This window comes from Scyliorhinus canicula, chromosome 6, assembly GCF_902713615.1.
Source record: "Scyliorhinus canicula chromosome 6, sScyCan1.1, whole genome shotgun sequence".
NCBI lineage: Eukaryota > Metazoa > Chordata > Chondrichthyes > Carcharhiniformes > Scyliorhinidae > Scyliorhinus > Scyliorhinus canicula.
Window position 1 is genome coordinate 85,590,378 of NC_052151.1, and position 17,002 is coordinate 85,607,379.

Consider the following 17,002-nt stretch of genomic DNA (forward strand, 5'->3'; position numbering starts at 1 on the left):
TCTGCCTGTGACCACTTCTCTATAACTCCTATCTATGACGCTTTCCGCCATCTGCATGCTCTTAAGTGCATCCAAAGCCTGCTCCAACCAAACCACACTGTCTGTGAGGAGCTGCTATTGGGTACTCTTCCTGCAGATGAAATCACCCAAAATGCTGGAAGCGTGAAGGACCTCCCACATCTCACAGTTAGAACACTATACCCAGCTGACTGACATTTCTAGCACTAATTCATTTAGCAAGTTTCAGGCAGCTGATCAAGGTGAAGCCTTAATTGGTAAATGCAATTATTTCATAATTACATCATTATATAATTGCTACTCAAGTGCTCAAAAATAGAGCACTTTCCTCCCCCATGATGTCTCCTGGCAAAGGGGCAGGAGAAATATGTCATGGAAACTCTATCACCTCCAAATTCTCCTCCAAACCATGCACTTCTCTAGATTTGATCAAATATCACTGTTCCTTCATCACTGCTTGGTCAACATTCAGGAATTCCCTGTGGAATGCCACCATGGCAGTACCATCACCACAAGGGCTGCAGAGATTTAAGATTTTTAAAAAATCTAACTTGCCAATTTAGAAAAAAACATATTAATTGTTCTCGTTGAACTAATGAAGTAACCGAAAATACTGCTTCATGACAGACAGGAAAAGATAAGTGCAAGTTTTGTTCGTGATTTTTTTCAGGGTTGGGAGCAGAATTAATGTTTTTTTGCGCATACAAAAAATATTTGACGTCACTGCCAGCCCATCTGCCATTGGTAAACAAATGAGACTCATGTGAGAAAATTAAGAGTGCAGAGTTGATAGTCTAAATGGACTGATTCTGTGCTTCAACATTCTCTAATTACACAATAAATCATACATCATTTTGAATTGATCAGCAGCAGGACCTTCCAGGTGCAGATGAGTCTTAGCAGTCATCTACATACCCATCAGAACCTACCAGAACCAAGCATCCCAGATGACCTACATGGTCATCTTCACCTCGAAGGACAAACAAGGAGCTATCACAGCACATATGGGCATTAACTATTGCTGTCCTTTTTTTTATAGAAAGATCTGTTCAGACACTCACCGTTATCACCCTTCTCCCCTTTTTCTCCTTTTCTTCCTCTCTCACCTCTGCGACCTTTGAAAGAAATCACAAAAAACACATATGTTACAATTTTCATCTTTAAATGAATTTGAACTTTTGCTTCTTATGTTGAACATGTAAATGAAGAAAGGAAGATTTGGAAATTGCCATGATGATAAAAGGGTGTTTGTTCATCATGGCTTTGTACCTTGTTGCTTATTGGTTCGGCATAAAGGTTATAAATTAGTTGTAAATTATTATTGATTTATAAAGTTAGACTCCAATATGTTCACAACATTTGTGGAATATTGCCAGGAGTTGTCGTTTTAAAATAAGTCAATTATAAAAATGGATAAACTATTACATGTAAAAAGTAACACTTAGTTGCATCAGTAGAATAACCAAGGTTATTAATATTTTTCAAATGAGTATTCTGAGCATTGAATGAGAGATATAGGGCGCGATTCTCCCAAAGGGAGACAAAGTGCCGACGCTGGAGTGAAAACTGGAGTGTTTCACTCCGGCGTTGGAGGCCGCTCCTCGCCCCATATTCTCCCACCCCCAGGGGGCTAGGAGCGGCAGTGTGTCAATCTCGTGCGCCGTGCCTTGGCGCCCGCGTCAAAGTGGCGCCGCTTGAATGGCGCGGCCGGCGGCGCCTAAATGATGTCACCCGCGCATGCGCAGGTTGGCCGGCGCCAACCCGCGCATGCGCGGTTGCCATCTTCCCCTCCGCGCCCCGCAAGACATGGAGGATTGATCTTGCGGGGCGGCGGAGGGAAAAGAATGCGTCTTTCAGAGACGCCAGCCCCATGATCGGTGGGCACCGATCGTGGGCCAGACCCCTCCTGAGAACCCCCCTGGTGCTCGATCCTCCCTCTGCCCCCCACTGGCCCCACACGCAGCGGTCGCGCATTTGTCACGCCGACAGCGACCAGGTGTGGTTGGCGGCAGCATGAACCGGTCGGATTCGGCAGTCCGCTCAGCCCATCCGGGCTGGAGAATCGCCGTTCGACCGGAGCAGCGATTCTCCGTGTGGCCTGTTGCAAAACGCGACACGCCGTTTTGTGAGGGGTGGGAGAATCGCGTGCGGGTGCCAGGGCGGTGTGGCGTGAATCGCCCGGCACTCCCGCGATTCTCCCACCCGGCGTGGGGGGAGGAGAATCGCGCCCATAATGTTACAATTATGGGGCAGGATTATCCCCTACCCGGCGTGACGGAGGGTCCTGGCGTACGGGAGTGGCGCCAACCACTCAGGGATCGGGCCTCCCCAAAGGTGGGGAATTCTCACCACTTGTGCGGTTGGCACCAGAAGACTGGTGGAAAAAACCGGCGCCCCCTGCAGCGGGGCTGGCTGAAAGGCTTTCGCCGGTTGGCGCATGCGCTGGCAGTGACATCAGCGGCAGCTGGCCGCTGACGTCACTGCTGGCGCATGCGCGATGTGGGGTTCTCTTCCGTTTCCGCCATGGCGGAGGCCGTGGAGGCCGCGGAGGAGAAATAGTGCACCCAGGGCACTGGCCCGGAGTCTGAGCGGGGGGCCCTGATCGCGGGCCAGGCCACCGTGGGGGCACCTCCCGGGGTTCGATCACCCCCTGCCCCCCCCAGGACCCCGAGGCCCGCTCGCGCCGCTGATCCCGCCGTTCCAGAGGTGGTTCAAACCTCGGCGGCGGGAGAGGCCTCCCAGCAGCGGGACTTCGGCCCATCCGGGCCGGAGAATCACCGCAGGGGCCTCTCCGATCGGAGTGGCGAGATTCCCGCCACCGCCACTTCCCGGGTGGCGGAGAATCTCTGCCACGACGGGGGCGGGATTTTCAGCGGCCCCAGGCGATTCTCCGACCCTGCTGGGGGTCAGAGAATTTCGCCCATGAAGTGTATAATGTTGTTATGTTTTTGGACCGTGTCTTTAATTTCGGATAAAATGAATGTAGTCATGTGACCTGCTCTGAAGCCTGCCTAGCAACAGCCCTGGGTGAGTGGGCTGTTAAAGATTAAAGGAAGGGACAGATTGTTTTGCTGGGAAGAATGTGTAAGGGGTTGACACTCAGAGACAATAACAGAAACATCTGTGTTTACAGTGGTAAGATTAGTATTTCAAAAGTTCAAGGAAGATGTTGAGAATATCAGGTTATGCTTTAAATTGTCTATTTAATTCCAAGATAGAATAGAATAGAATGTGGTCAAAAGTATCTTTGATCAACATTTCTACCTGAATATAAGGTCCATGATGTTCATGTTACCATGGACGTGGGCAATGAAGAGGGAATGGTTTCTTAGGTATTCCTGAAACTCAGAGACAAGTTAGTCTGTGTGTATCTGGGAGAGAGGGAGCAGCTGGAGGCCGAGGATCTCTGTGGTTCACTGTGCAAGAACGTGCATGGGAGTTGTATGCAGACTGAAAAGGCCAAATTTGTGAGAATTTCGTAAGAGTCTCGAAGAGTTGCCTAAATCGCTTTAAAGGGATAATCACCATGAAAATCCTCACTGTGAAATGCAGATTAAAAGACTCACTTTGGACTGGGTCAGGAAAATTAATAACCAGTAAACTGACATAATAAACTAAAGCATACATGTGAAGTGGATTTATCGATTGTGTTAAAAGTAAAAGGCAAACGTTTTGTTTTGAAGGTTAAAGTATAGGTTGGCTACAAAAGTAAAGTTCAGATAGTGGGCTGGATTCTCTGCTCTGTGATTCCGGCAATGCGGATCTTGATCAGCTGGAGAATTGGGCATCCGGCCAAAATCGAGGTTTGTGCTGGGTGCAGAACTGACCGCTATTCTCCAGCCCCCTCTGGTGGCGGGATCGGGTTTTGTGCCCACGCGCCAGCAGGAGGATGTTAATGGGTTCAAATGGATCCTAATGACCCATTCACATCCACATAGTGGGCCTGACACCAGAGTCTTTGGTAACTCACGATTCTTTGGTCCTCCGGGTTGGGAATCACGTGGACGTGGATCACTACTGATATTTACCATATTTACCCTAATGTGGTGGGCCTCGCCGTGGACCAAGGTGATAACCCCAAAGGCCACTCCCCCCCCCCCCCCCCACACAGTGCATGGCCTGCCCATCCCTCCCCTACCAGACTCTCCCCACCACACTCCCCTAAATCAGGAGACAGCCTCAGGCTACCGAGATAGGGAAACCGCCCCCCCAGAGACCGCTTAGGTAGGGACATACCCACAGAGACTCCCTAGATAGGGAGACCCCCTCCCCCGAGACTCTCTAGGTAGTCCCCCCCCAGAGACTGCTTGATAGGGAGACCCTCCACAGAGACCCCCCCCATATAGAGACACACCCCCAGAGACCTCCTAGAGAGGGAGACTGCCCCAGAGACTCCCTAACTAAAGGGATCCTCACAGAGACCCCCTGAATAGTGGGACCACCCGCAGAGACCTTAATGAAAGGGACTTACTACAGAGACCCCTGACTAAATGAAGACCCTCTAGAGACCCTCTATTTAGGGGGGGGTCGCAGTGGGGGGCAGATTGGTCACCCAGGGGAGAGGGGAAAAACCAGACAATCCGGGGAAGGGAGGCTGAATTCTGATGCGGGTGTCTCTGTGGGGGGTTGCTTTGTGATGCGGGGTCGGAGACTCATCCCATCTGCGGGGTGGGGAGGGGCTGTTTTGTGATGCCAGGGAGAGGGGGAGCGGGGGGTGGCCGACTGCAGCACCTCACTGTCAGGTCAGCTGCTCAAAATGGCAGCCCCATAGAGGGCCTCCCTGGGGAACCCCTCACATTCAACGCCATGCATACATTTTAATGGCGAGGGATACTGAATTACTTCCTGATTTGCCCCGCCAAATCAGGAAGCAATTCAGAGTTCAGCCAATGTTTCAGTCTGTATGTTGCAGCAAAAGTCTTTAATCATGAACTCTTGTGGTGACACCCTTTCAGCTATCAACTGTAAGTTGAAATTTCTATGTTTAAAATTGTTGCTCTCTGGGTATTGAAACAATAACATTGCTGCATTTTCACCAATATGTTAAATTATTCAGATAAATTGTTTCATTACTGTTGAACATTTCCTGTTGCACCTATTTAATTCCCTCAAATCACTGGCAGTGTACGACTGCTAGACTGAATTCAGATGAATACAATTAAGTACATATATTGGATGCAATCTTCCCAAAAGGGAAGAAAACTAGCAAACGCATTCAGCTGCATGTTTCCCAACACTCGCAGAGATTGAATCCCAAATCCTCAGGTACCTTGGAAATCTGCATATTAGAGTAAGGCTAGCTGCCTTGCTCTAGTATGCAGATTTTCCAAACGGTGATCCCACCCATTGCGGGTGGGATTCTCCCAACACCGTCTCGTGAGATTGCGTTGAATCTCGCGAGGTGGTGCGAGCCGGGTGGATCCAGGGAGCGGGATCGTCTCCATGTAAGGAGGCTCCAGATCAGCCGCCAGAGCTCCCTCCTCCCGATCGGTGCCTATTGGGCCTTGGGGTCCCTCGGGACAGAGGGACATTGCTCCATATGCCCTTGCGTGATCTAGCTCTGCCATGATGTCGATGCCTTCGGCAGTGTCTCTCTGTGAGTGTGCCATGCTCAGCAGCACCTCGCCAATGTCCACCTGCATCTGGGACACGTTCCTCAGTGACCGGGACACGCTCAGCAGTGCCTCGGAAAAATCCACCTCTATTCAGGACACATCTCCTAGAGACTCACACATGCTGTCAAGGCCCCAGCCAAGGCTGTAGCTGACTGAGCTATGCCTAGGACACCACCATGCTACAGACGCCGTGCTCCAAGCTTGCCTCTGCAGTCACCACCCTAGCAGTGTTGGCATCGGTGCCATGTATTGCTGGCACTGTCGTCAATGCCCTTAGCCTCTGGGACACCTGCAATTGGCCATGGACCCGCTGGTGGGTCATTGACATCAACTTCTGAATCTCATGGCCGCACCCTATCGACTGCATGAGCTCCAGGATAGCCTGGTTCAGAGGCTCAGCATCTGACTGGGACTCAGCTGGGTCCTGGGATCCAGCAGACTTCCGACTGTGCTGCCCGGTCGAGGTTCTTAATCTTCTTGCGTTACTGGGTGGCAGTCCTCCTGGTCACACTCCCCGAGCTGACGGCTGCTGCACTGGCTGATCTGTGGCTGACCCTCCGACACCTTGGGGGGAACAGGGTATCCCTCCAAGACTCCACCGCGTCTATCAGTCTGGCCAGCTCGGCATCCTCGAATTACGGAGTTGGTCTGCGTGGTGGTATGGCAGTGTGTCATCTGGGGTTTGCCCTGCAGGATCGGTTTTAAGTGCTGCTCCGCACTCGTTAGCGGGGAGCCAGGCACGGTACCGGCGAATCAGCTGGCGAGACAGCCATTTGCCATGTAATGCCTGTGAGGCTTCATTAAGTGGCCTAATAAACGTCAGATACCAGTGAAGCCTCACCAGGTCGGCCTTCAGGAAACACCCTGTGGTTCCTGCTCGCTACCACACTTGGCACGAATTTGGCAAAGCATACACCATGTAAATACTGCAGAAACACTTTGATCTAGATAAATTTAAACTAATACATAAGGCCAATCCTGTGGTATGGTGTGCAGTTGTGGTCACCACAACCTAAAAGGGTCTGCCACAGAAATGGTTTTGAGCTTTGGCAGGATAACAAAATGTCTCAGGCAAGAGTTGTGAGAGAAAAAAGGACACTGGACAAACGGAATGCAGATCATCAAAATAACAAATGGTATACAGCAATTCCTCTTTTAATATCATAGTTGCATTCTTGAAAAGAGTGACTCTAAGCGAAACAATGTTAATTAAATGAGGTTTTGCCTAAGGCTCAATGTATAAACTGAAGTTAGTTTCTTTTCAGAGAAACCCCATGGATCTGCATTTGCACGTTCTCTCCGTGTCTGTGTGGGGTTCCTCCGGGTGCTCCGGTTTCCTCCCACAGTCCAAAGATGTGCAGGCCAGGTGGATTGGCTATGATAAATTGCCCCTTAGTGTCAAAAAGGCTAGGTGGGGTTATGGGGTTACGGGGAGGGCCTAGGTAGGGTACTCTTTCCCAGACTCGATGGGCCGAATGGCCTGCTTCTGCACTGTAGGGTCTCAATGATTCTATGATCTGTAAAAGAGCTAGTTAGTGCCAGAGGGGAATCAGAGATTGATATTTCCAGTGGTGGATTGATCTGTTTCTGATCTGATAACTTTCTGAAGAGCTTCACAGCTGATGAATTAAATTAATAACAAAATGTTTATTGTGTTGTTCTTAGGAGATCTGGGCACTGGTCCCAGAACAAAGAAAGCATGGGAAGGAAGAGGCTAATCTCAGGCTGATCTATTTATTCCACAGTGTTCCCAGAGGACAGAATTGTGTGCACACAAGTTCTGAGTCTATTGCATCGTTTTAAGAGAAGCTCCCTTGTGACCCTGCCGTTCTCCGAATGCAAAACTGCCTGTTACACTGGTGGGATAGAGTTGAGGATTTTCTCTTTAAGGGTCTGCAGCTCGGGGAACCTAGTTTGAATATGAGCATGCTCATTTGTCAATGTTTGTAATGTTTCTAATTATATTGCATTTTTTACAACATACCCTTCCTATATTTTTATTTTATTGTTGTTAATGTAATAAATGTTACTCGAAAGTTGGAACAATCAACACAAACATAAAGTAAATGACTTTAACAGCGCACATCAGGACATTGAAAGTATGCATGTTCCCTATCGTAACATCAATGTTATAATGAAATAGTGTTGACTGAATCAGTGTGATATGAAGATTCACTGTATATCATTGACAAAGCCAACCATTCAACGAACAGTAAGCACAGCACTAAATGTCGTACTCAAAATCCACAAGTCTTGGAAGATTCATAGGTCTATAAAAATGGTTTCTTCCCCAAAAGGACCCTGGAAATGTGGAATGAAGTTCCAGAGAAGGCAATTGGGTTAGTTTGCTCTTTTAAGAAGTGGCACCTGAATATTTGCCGAGGAGTGGAATGGGATTAGAAATATATTTCCAGGTTCTGAAGGATTCTGAAATAGATAGTTGAGGAGATTGTGGAGGCAATGGGGGCGATCTTTCAGGAATCACTGGAGGCAGGAAGGGTCACAGATGATTGAAAATGGCTACTGTAACACCACTGTTTAAGAAGGCAGGGAGGCAGAAGACAGGAAATCATAGGCTGGTTATCCTAACTTCAGTTGTTGATAAGATTTTAGAGTCTATTATGTACCTAAGGAAGGATGCGCTAGCCTTGGAGAGGGCCCAGAGGAGGTTCTCAAGAATGATCCCTGGAATGAAGAGCTTGTCATACGAGGAGCGGCTGAGGACTCTGGGACTGTACTTGATGGAGTTTGGAAGGATGAGGATGATCCCATTGTAACTTACAGAATACTGAGAGGCCTAGATAAAATGAAACTGGAGAAGATGTTTGCACCAGTAGGAGAAACTAGAAGCACGATCTCAGACTGAAGGACGATCCTTTAAAGCAGAGGTGAAGTGGAATTTTTCAGCCAGAGGGTGATGAATCTGTGGAACCCATTGCCGCAGAAGGATGTGGAGGGCAATTCACTGAGTGTCTTTAAAACAGAGATAGATAGATTTTTGATCAATAAGGGGGCGGCACGGTGGTGCAGTGGTCAGTACTGCTGCCTCAGGGCGCCGAGGTCCTAGGTTCGATCCCGGCTCTGGGTCACTGTCCGTGTGGAGTTTTCACATTCTCCCCGTGTTTGCATGGGTTTCGCCCCCACAACACAAAGATGTGCAAGGTAGGTGGATTGGCCATGCTAAATTGCCCCATAATTGGAAAAAAATCTTTGGGTACTCTAAATTTATTTTTTAAAAAGGGGATCAGGGGTTATGGGGAGAAGGCAGGAGAATAGGGATGAGAAACGTATCAGCCATGATTGAATGGCAGACTTGATGGGCCGAATGGCCTAATTCTGCTCCTGTGTCATATGGTCTTATGATCTTGTATTACTAGCAATGCTTGATCTTTTTTTCAAAGTAGATGGAGAAAGGAACTTCTGTTTCCTTAAAGTGGATTACCAAAAATGGTAAGGTGATGGGAGGGGTATGTCTATCAGAATGATGGAATAATTATACACAAACTCTTATTGGAATGAAACTTGAATATTTTCTCACTCTTGCTTTTCCCAAGTATAATGCCTGATTTCAGTTTGCATCCTTTTCAAAAGCCAGCTGAACTTGGAAATTCATAATTTAGTGAGTACTTGAAGAGAACTACAACATCATAGTGAATTGAATCACAGCAGTAACATGTTAAATACTAATTGTACTATGGGTATGGAAATTTGATAACATACCCCATGATCCTTTTTGTCCCTTGACAGAAATTCCAGGTAGTCCACGCTCTCCGGGATCTCCTTTGAGGCCTATTATTCCAGGTTCTCCTGTCAGACCTGATATACCTAAAAAGGAAAATTACAAAGCCTTATAAATATCTGGGTTTTTAGCAATACTATTAAAAGTGGAGAAAAGTACAAAGAGGAACATAGAAGTTCTATTTTGAATGCTGTAATAAAATGCTGTAACAAACATTGCACACAATAAGTAAGTACAAATTTATTTTCCCCTCCCTCCCCAGCCTCTTGCTTATCCCTCCAACCCCCAGTTGTGCGTGTTCAAGTTAGATGGTGCATATCTGAAGTGTGCTTTGCTTAGCCTAATCTGGATCTGCCCATATTTGCTCTAGGCCCAATCTGGCCTGGTGCATAAATCCCTTCATAAGCCTCCATTGCAATATTTCATCTCCATTTATTCTGTGAAAATATATATTCAACAGACTACAACAAATATGGAAATATACATGGAAATTAGACACAATAATTTAAAATCATGTTTGTGGAACAACCCTCATTAAATATGGACTGTTCAATTCATCTTATTTGTGGAGACTTTTGTTCCCAGCATTTCCTTTGGAAGTACATCTATTAATTGTGACAGACAATCCTCCTCCTTGAATCTATGTTATGATCAGTTGTGGATTTCGTTTTGGGACTTCAGTGATCTTATTCAGCTGAAGGTTTGCGCCAATTCATCGAAAAAAGATTCGCTCTTCAATATCCTAATTTTATTTTCTGCGCTCTTTATTCAACTCACCTCTTTTTCCAGTAGCGCCAATGGGTCCAGGAAATCCATCCAAACCTTCATCACCTTTATCACCTTTTGGCCCAGGAGGCCCTAAAAAGTTGAATAGTTAGTAAACCAAATGAATTGTAGTTAGTCGACCTATTCTTTTTATTTATTTTAAATCATTAGAAAATGCAAGAGGTTTCGACCTGATCAGTTGTTTCAAAGATTGCTGTTTTTAACCTTTTATTGCTTATTGAGTTCTCAGATTCTACATGTGTATTGTAAATTGCTGTAAATTTATGTCTTGGCAAATGAAAATACTGATCAAATTCATTTTGCAGGTCTCTGCAGCACCAGCGATGCAGAGCATGCAGCCAGCATATGTTGGGTAATCATAGTCATGTTTTCACCAGTAACCAGATTTAGATAGAAAATGCAGCATATTTTTTCTGCAACTTTGTTTTCATCATTTTTAGGGTCTTATCCAAACAGTAATGTTTTTATTGGGTTTTTAAACAGTAAATATTGATGGTAGTATTGAGGAAACTGTGGTGTTGCACAAGGGCCTATAGGCGTCTATTATTGTCTTCAGTCATTTCATTTGTCTCACCATCGAACCATTATATAATGCTCTATACATACAAATCTTCTCTGCATCATCTGGTGTTGAAGCTTTCAGCAATGTAATTGAATACTTTCCTTCCCATAACCAACACATAAGCCACCAGCTAATCTACTCATTCATGCTTTATTACAGATATTATTTATGGCATCCATGGTAGAATCCTGCAGAGATACACTTTGGATTTCAAATGAACTGCTTCCAGTTGCAGAGATCGTTTTACTATTTAACTTTGGCATTCTCCTTAATCGTTTCAAAGTTTGTTTTATTGCCATGTTTGTGGTTTCCAAAGAATGGTGAGCTTTCAGACCTCAATGTCAGAAAATATAACTCTACTACAAGTAGAGCACTTGTACTTGGCTGTGTTTGTGACTCACAAGACACAGAGGAACAATGTATGAAGGAGTAACTACAATATGTGGAAACAAGCATGGTTTGGTTAAGGTCGTGTGATATACAAACACATAACCACAAACCAAAGAACAACATTCTTTCTACTTATTCAAGGCTTCAAAACTTGTTTTTATTCTTATGTTGTTCTGAACAGTACAATGTCGAGGAGGGTATATAATGGCCAAAGAGTTCAGTTTAAGGATTACATATAAAGTATTATTCTTGCTCACTGAGCAGCTGATTTTAAAATTGTGTTGAAGGAAGTCACACAGTAGACTGCTTGCCCACTTCCCTGATCAGCTATGGTAAGTGATTGAGGAGTCCCAAGATGGAAGAAGAGTTAAAAACACCTTAACATAAAATGTAGCAATGCATTGAACAGAAACATAACGATAAATGCATGTACTATAAAGTAAATCAAAATATGATGCAACTTTAAAATGTTCGGCCCATTTAAAATGCTTAGTAGTGATCTTTGATTAAATCATTCAAAGGCCCTGACATTGGTTGAATCTACACCCATTTCATAGCTATACAATGAGCTCTAAAATGGCCAGTATGGCACATTAGAAGTGCAATGTTCTGCACATTGGCTAAGGAAGAATAAGAGTTGCCATTTCCCTGAAAAAAGCATTAGGCCATTTAAAAATAAATGATCTAATGCTTGTTTCCGAACCCCACTGAACAGAATTAAAGAAATATGGGATTGCATTTTACTGGTTCCCATACTCTCCCCCTCTCACTGACTAAACAGTCAGGAGGGAGCCTGCCTACCAAAAAATCAGCCTCAGTCATTTTATGTTGGAAGCAGCATTAATTGCCTCAGGGTGAGTCACATGCTTTGAAGAGCATGTCCTTCCTTAGTGAAATGAAAAAAAGCCTTAATGAAATGATAAAGAGCTGCTAATCTGATTGGCGGCAGCTCTTTAGTTCCAGCAACACCAGGCTTGAGCAAAGGCCACTGCTGGGACTACACGGCAGTCCTTGATGAAGAAATAGGATGTTATAGAGACAGACTAGGATATAAAATAAATAAAAATAAGGCATTGGCAGGGCCTGCCTGGTAGAATTCAGTGAGGAGGTGAGGGGCAAGTTGACAGGCTAGGGGGCAGGGTTAAATGGGGTATAACCTTGGCTGGGGTGCCTCAGGTGATACAGGTGACCCTCAAAGGGTGGGTAAACTAAAATCCAGCCCGAGTTCTACATTGACTAGCAATTTATAAAGGGAGGAAATTGTCAAAATCATAGGCTTTTTGAAAATATTAACCTGAGTGCTTCTCCAAACTCCATTATAACACTGAACACTGTTGGCAAAATTCACGTGACCACTCCTGACTGCCTTCCCCCTTCCACTTGCTTAGCACTCTGCCAATTGCTTACCACCTCAATTGGCCCCCTTCCTCCTGATCGCTGTCCCCAACCAACTGTTTTTATGTTCCAATTGTTTCACCTCTTCTGTTCATCTCCCACCCTCCTTTTGCCCCCTGATTGTTGATCATCCCCTCTCCTTTCCAATCACCTCCCTGGTTGCTGAAACTAATGACCCAGCAGCTGAAAATGCAATCCCAATTCCGACAAGTTGCCCGGGGATACTGGGCCTTGGGTGAGTGTGTGGAATTTGCACATTCTCTCCATGCCTGAATAGGTTTCCTTCAGGTGCTCCATTTTCCTCCCACAGTCCAAAGACGTGTAGGTTAGGTGGGGTTATGGGATTACAGGAATAGGGTGTCGGAGTGGGCCTAGGTAGGATGCTTTTTTGGAGGGTTGGTAAAGACCCGATGGGCCAAATGGCCTCCTCCTGCACTGTAGGAATTCTATGGTTCTATGGACACTACTTTGTGTCCAAGGCTCCGGAGTCTCATAAGGTGTACTTTCAACCTACCCATTATGCTGCAGATATTGTTCCTTGCACCAGTTCACACCAATCTGCCAGCACAAACCAATTTACTCGCCAATATTTGCTTTGGACAATTTGATCTCCTTACAAGACAGGCCTAAGCCTGTCTCTGGTATTTGGTCATTGTCAAGCTGTACGTAGCATTATATCCATAAAGCTCTTCCTCAAAGTCATGCAATATGTGCTCTTAAAGGTACTAATATTCAGTCAAAAAGTTATCTTCCTTACAGAAAATAAATTAGGAGAAAGCAAACTTTGAAAAAAGTGCTTCAGGGAAAACATAAGGAAGATAAATTGAAATTATCCTTCAGATTATTCTGTGATCTTTCATCCTATTGATAACTTACCTTCCATTCGGGGTATTATTAAAATAGATGCATAAAAGGGTAAAAAACCATCAAAGTTGCTTAAATGAAAAACTTTTCATACCCTGTACTAAGGTAAGATTTTTCAGAGTAATTGAATGTTCCCAGTCTTTCAGTTTCAGGTCCTCTGTGACATTGTTGAGTATGGCTACCTCTTCCTTCAGTTGTTTCTCCATGTTTTGCTGAACGGCTTTCATGATCTTTGCATCTTCTGACACATTTGTTAATTGTATTTGAAGACGCAGGAGACTTGTGTGGTGGATGCTAATGTCCTCCGTGATGGTGCTGTTGACTACATTTAGTGTCCAATGTGCCTCCTTTATCTGCCGACTCAGATTTCCTACATTTGATGTTATTTGTTTCAAGTTTGCTTGCTGGTGTTGGAGTGTACCCTGTGCACTGTTTAAGCTTGTAGATAAATTGTATATCTCTTGTCTGTTTGTTGAACTAAACTGTTGTAAATCATCTTCTAAATCATTCACAGATGCATTAATGTCATCCATGCGTGCCTCAAAGCTCTGTAACTTGTTTTCCAGTTTCTGAACAGACTGACTCAGTTGAAAAAATACGACTGAGTGATTCCGGAAAAGTTCATGCAGTTTCAAAATATTATCCGTGACATCGTCCTTGGGTGCCTTCTGCTCCATTGTTTGACGCATGTCTTTGAAGCCTTCGCCTAAGTTTGTGACATTGTCTGACAATATTTTCCAATCAGCAGATGGCCGTTGATATCTGGGAACTGAAAAATATTAAAACAAGTGTCATGTAAAAACATCCTGCTGCCATTTAATCTTACATTTCTTGGACAAAGTTTTCTTTAAACTCCCAACAAAAGTCAGCAATTTGCAATACCTTGCATATCAATTCATTTCTTCCTCAAGTCAGAATTAAAATATGTATATTTTACATAAAATAGTTAGGACGTGTTACTGTCTCCAAAAGATTCACTATTTATTGTGCTGATCTTTGAAAACAAAACAATTGGTGGACCTATTATGCTTGGATGGGAAATTTAATATGATTGTTCAATAGATTGATTATTTGGACAAAGTACATGTGCACCCACATATACCTTTAGTTGCTTCTCATTGGAGACAGGTATACCTTTCTGCAAACCACCTGCAGTGACCAAGTTAAAGGAAGAATGTTTTCTTCTGCCAAGCAATTTACTGCCTTTTTGATGCCTTCCCTTTTAAAGTGAGAATTTATACTGTAATACATGCACGCAGCCATGATGCCGGCCTGGCCAGAATGTTTCCTAGGGAATCCCTCTCAATCTTCGCCGTGCAAAAATGTGCATGGCAATGGACTGGGAATCACTTCCTGCTTTTCATTCCCAGGTGAGCACAAATCATGTGCAATTCAGCTCCGGTTGGAGAGCATATTGCACAATTCAACAACCCCATCCATCGCACCCAATTTGGTATCAGGATGAGGCCATTGAACCTCGCGAGATTCATAACATTCCAAACATCTCACGAGATTCAATGGATTCTTGCGAGACCTCCCGATTTGGACTTCGTTCTCGCTGGGCAAGATCCAGGTATGCATATTTAAATGAGCAATTAGGCCAAATTCACTCTGGGCCCGGGATTCACGTGTCGTGCCTCGGAGACCTCTCCAGGATGCCGTTTAGTACTGCTCCACACAAACTTGGATCAGTTGTAATGGCACCTGGGGTGTCTCCCACGCCATTGGAGACCCCTGGGTGTCAGGCATTGGGAAAGGTGGCATCCTGGCACTCTCACTGGCACCTGGGAACCTTGGTACTGCCAGCCTGGCACCTTGACCCTGCCACCTGAGCTCCCTGACAGTGCCACCATGGCCCTGCCACAGTGCTTGGGGCGCACTGCAAGGTGCCAGGATGGCAATGCCATTGTGCCCTAGTGCCAGGTTTCCCGTGCCAGGGATCGAGCCCAGGTATGCCGGAGGTGGGGTTTGGGGGGGGGTCTAAAGGACCCTGGAAGAGATAAGTTGGGTAAAGTGAGGGGGTCAAGAGGCTGTGGTTGGGTCGCTGATGGGGGTCGAAAGATCGGGGCTGCCTTTAAAAATGGCGTCCCAATCTGTGAGTAATCTTCCTGCACTTGCGATCTGAGCCTATCAGCTCAGGAAATGAGGCCAAAAAAATGCCAACATGCCATTGAATAGTGAGGCAGCTCTGAGAAGCACTGTGCTAAATGTGCCCGAAACTGTACATAGACGTTTTTGGTTGAATCGCACCCATACGTTCCCAAACAGAATCCTGCCCTTAGTGCTTCAATGATATGCTTTAAACTGTGCCCATTGATTTTACTATTCGTGGCAAAAGACAATTTTACCCCTCAGTACAGACTGAAATTATCTAACTGAACATAAAATCATTATTGGACCGCTTGTGTTTCAGTATTTTTCTGCACTGTATCTCAAGAAAAGCCCCATTCCTAATTTAAAACACTTGTTTTTCAAATGATGTTCCTACAAATCATAGTTATTTTCTGCACTGAGAAAGGCCATTCAGCCGATCGGGCAGAATCTTAAGAGAACAGAGCCATATGTAGTGGCGGGGCCCAATAATAGGTCAGAAACTCAATTGTAACTGAACTAGGCTTTGCTTTATAACTTAGCCACAACATTAGCACTACTCATCCAGATTCCCTGACCTATCACAGTGGGAAGGAGTGATAATGGGTTGCATGTATGTCCTATGTGTTATCATGTATGTAACTATGGCTGGGATTCTCCAATCCAGCGCTGGGTCGGAGAATCGCCAGGGGTGGGGCGCGCGAATCCCACCAAGCCGCTCCAACGCCAGGCCGCCGATTCTCCGGCGATTGGAGAATCGGCGCCAATCACGCCGGTGCAGTCACCGAGGTGCCAGTCGGGGGGCCGTTGAAAGAAGCCCCCCCCCGGCTGACATAAGAACATAAGAACTAGGAGCAGGAGTAGGCCATCTGGCCCCTCGAGCCTGCTCCACCATTCAATGAGATCATGGCTGATCTTTTGTGGACTCAGCTCCACTTTCCGGCCTGAACACCATAACCCTTAATCCCTTTATTCTTCAAAAAACTATCTATCTTTACCTTAAAAACATTTCATGAAGGAGCCTCAACTGCTTCACTGGGCAAGAAATTCTATAGATTCACACCCCTTTGGGTGAAGAATCTCCTCCTAAACTCAGTCCTAAATCTACTTCCCCTTATTTTGAGGCTATGCCCCCTAGTTCTGCTTTCACACGCCAGTGGAAACAACCTGCCTGCATCTATCCTATCTATTCCCTTCATCATTTTATATGTTTCTATAAGATCCCCCTCATCCTTCTAAATTCCAATGAGTACAGTCCCAGTCTACTCAACCTCTCCTCATAATCCAACCCCTTCAGCTCTGGGATTAACCTAGTGAATCTCCTCTGCATACCATCCAGTGCCAGAACGTCCCTTCTCAGGTAAGGAGACTAAAACTGAACACAATACTCCAGGTGTGGTCTCACTAACACCTTATACAATTGCAAACCTCCCTAGTCTTAAACTCCATCCCTCCAGCAATGAAGGACAAAATTCCATTCACCTTCTTAATCACCTGTTGCACCTGTAAACCAACTTTTTGCGACTCATGCACTAGCACACC

General features: G+C 45.4%; 1 protein-coding gene across 1 annotated transcript in view; it reads right to left on the minus strand.

The window, feature by feature from the left end:
* The window catches only part of scara5 (scavenger receptor class A, member 5 (putative)), a 160,591-nt gene that overhangs the window by 70,506 nt on the left and 73,083 nt on the right, over positions 1 to 17,002 (minus strand). Inside the window, exons 4-7 of the mRNA XM_038799611.1 lie at positions 13,464 to 14,138; positions 10,150 to 10,230; positions 9,354 to 9,458; positions 1,080 to 1,133 (exon numbers count right to left, since the gene is read on the minus strand). Of these exons, the coding sequence (XP_038655539.1) occupies positions 1,080 to 1,133; positions 9,354 to 9,458; positions 10,150 to 10,230; positions 13,464 to 14,138 (915 nt within the window). The remainder of the gene's footprint in view (positions 1 to 1,079; positions 1,134 to 9,353; positions 9,459 to 10,149; positions 10,231 to 13,463; positions 14,139 to 17,002) is intronic.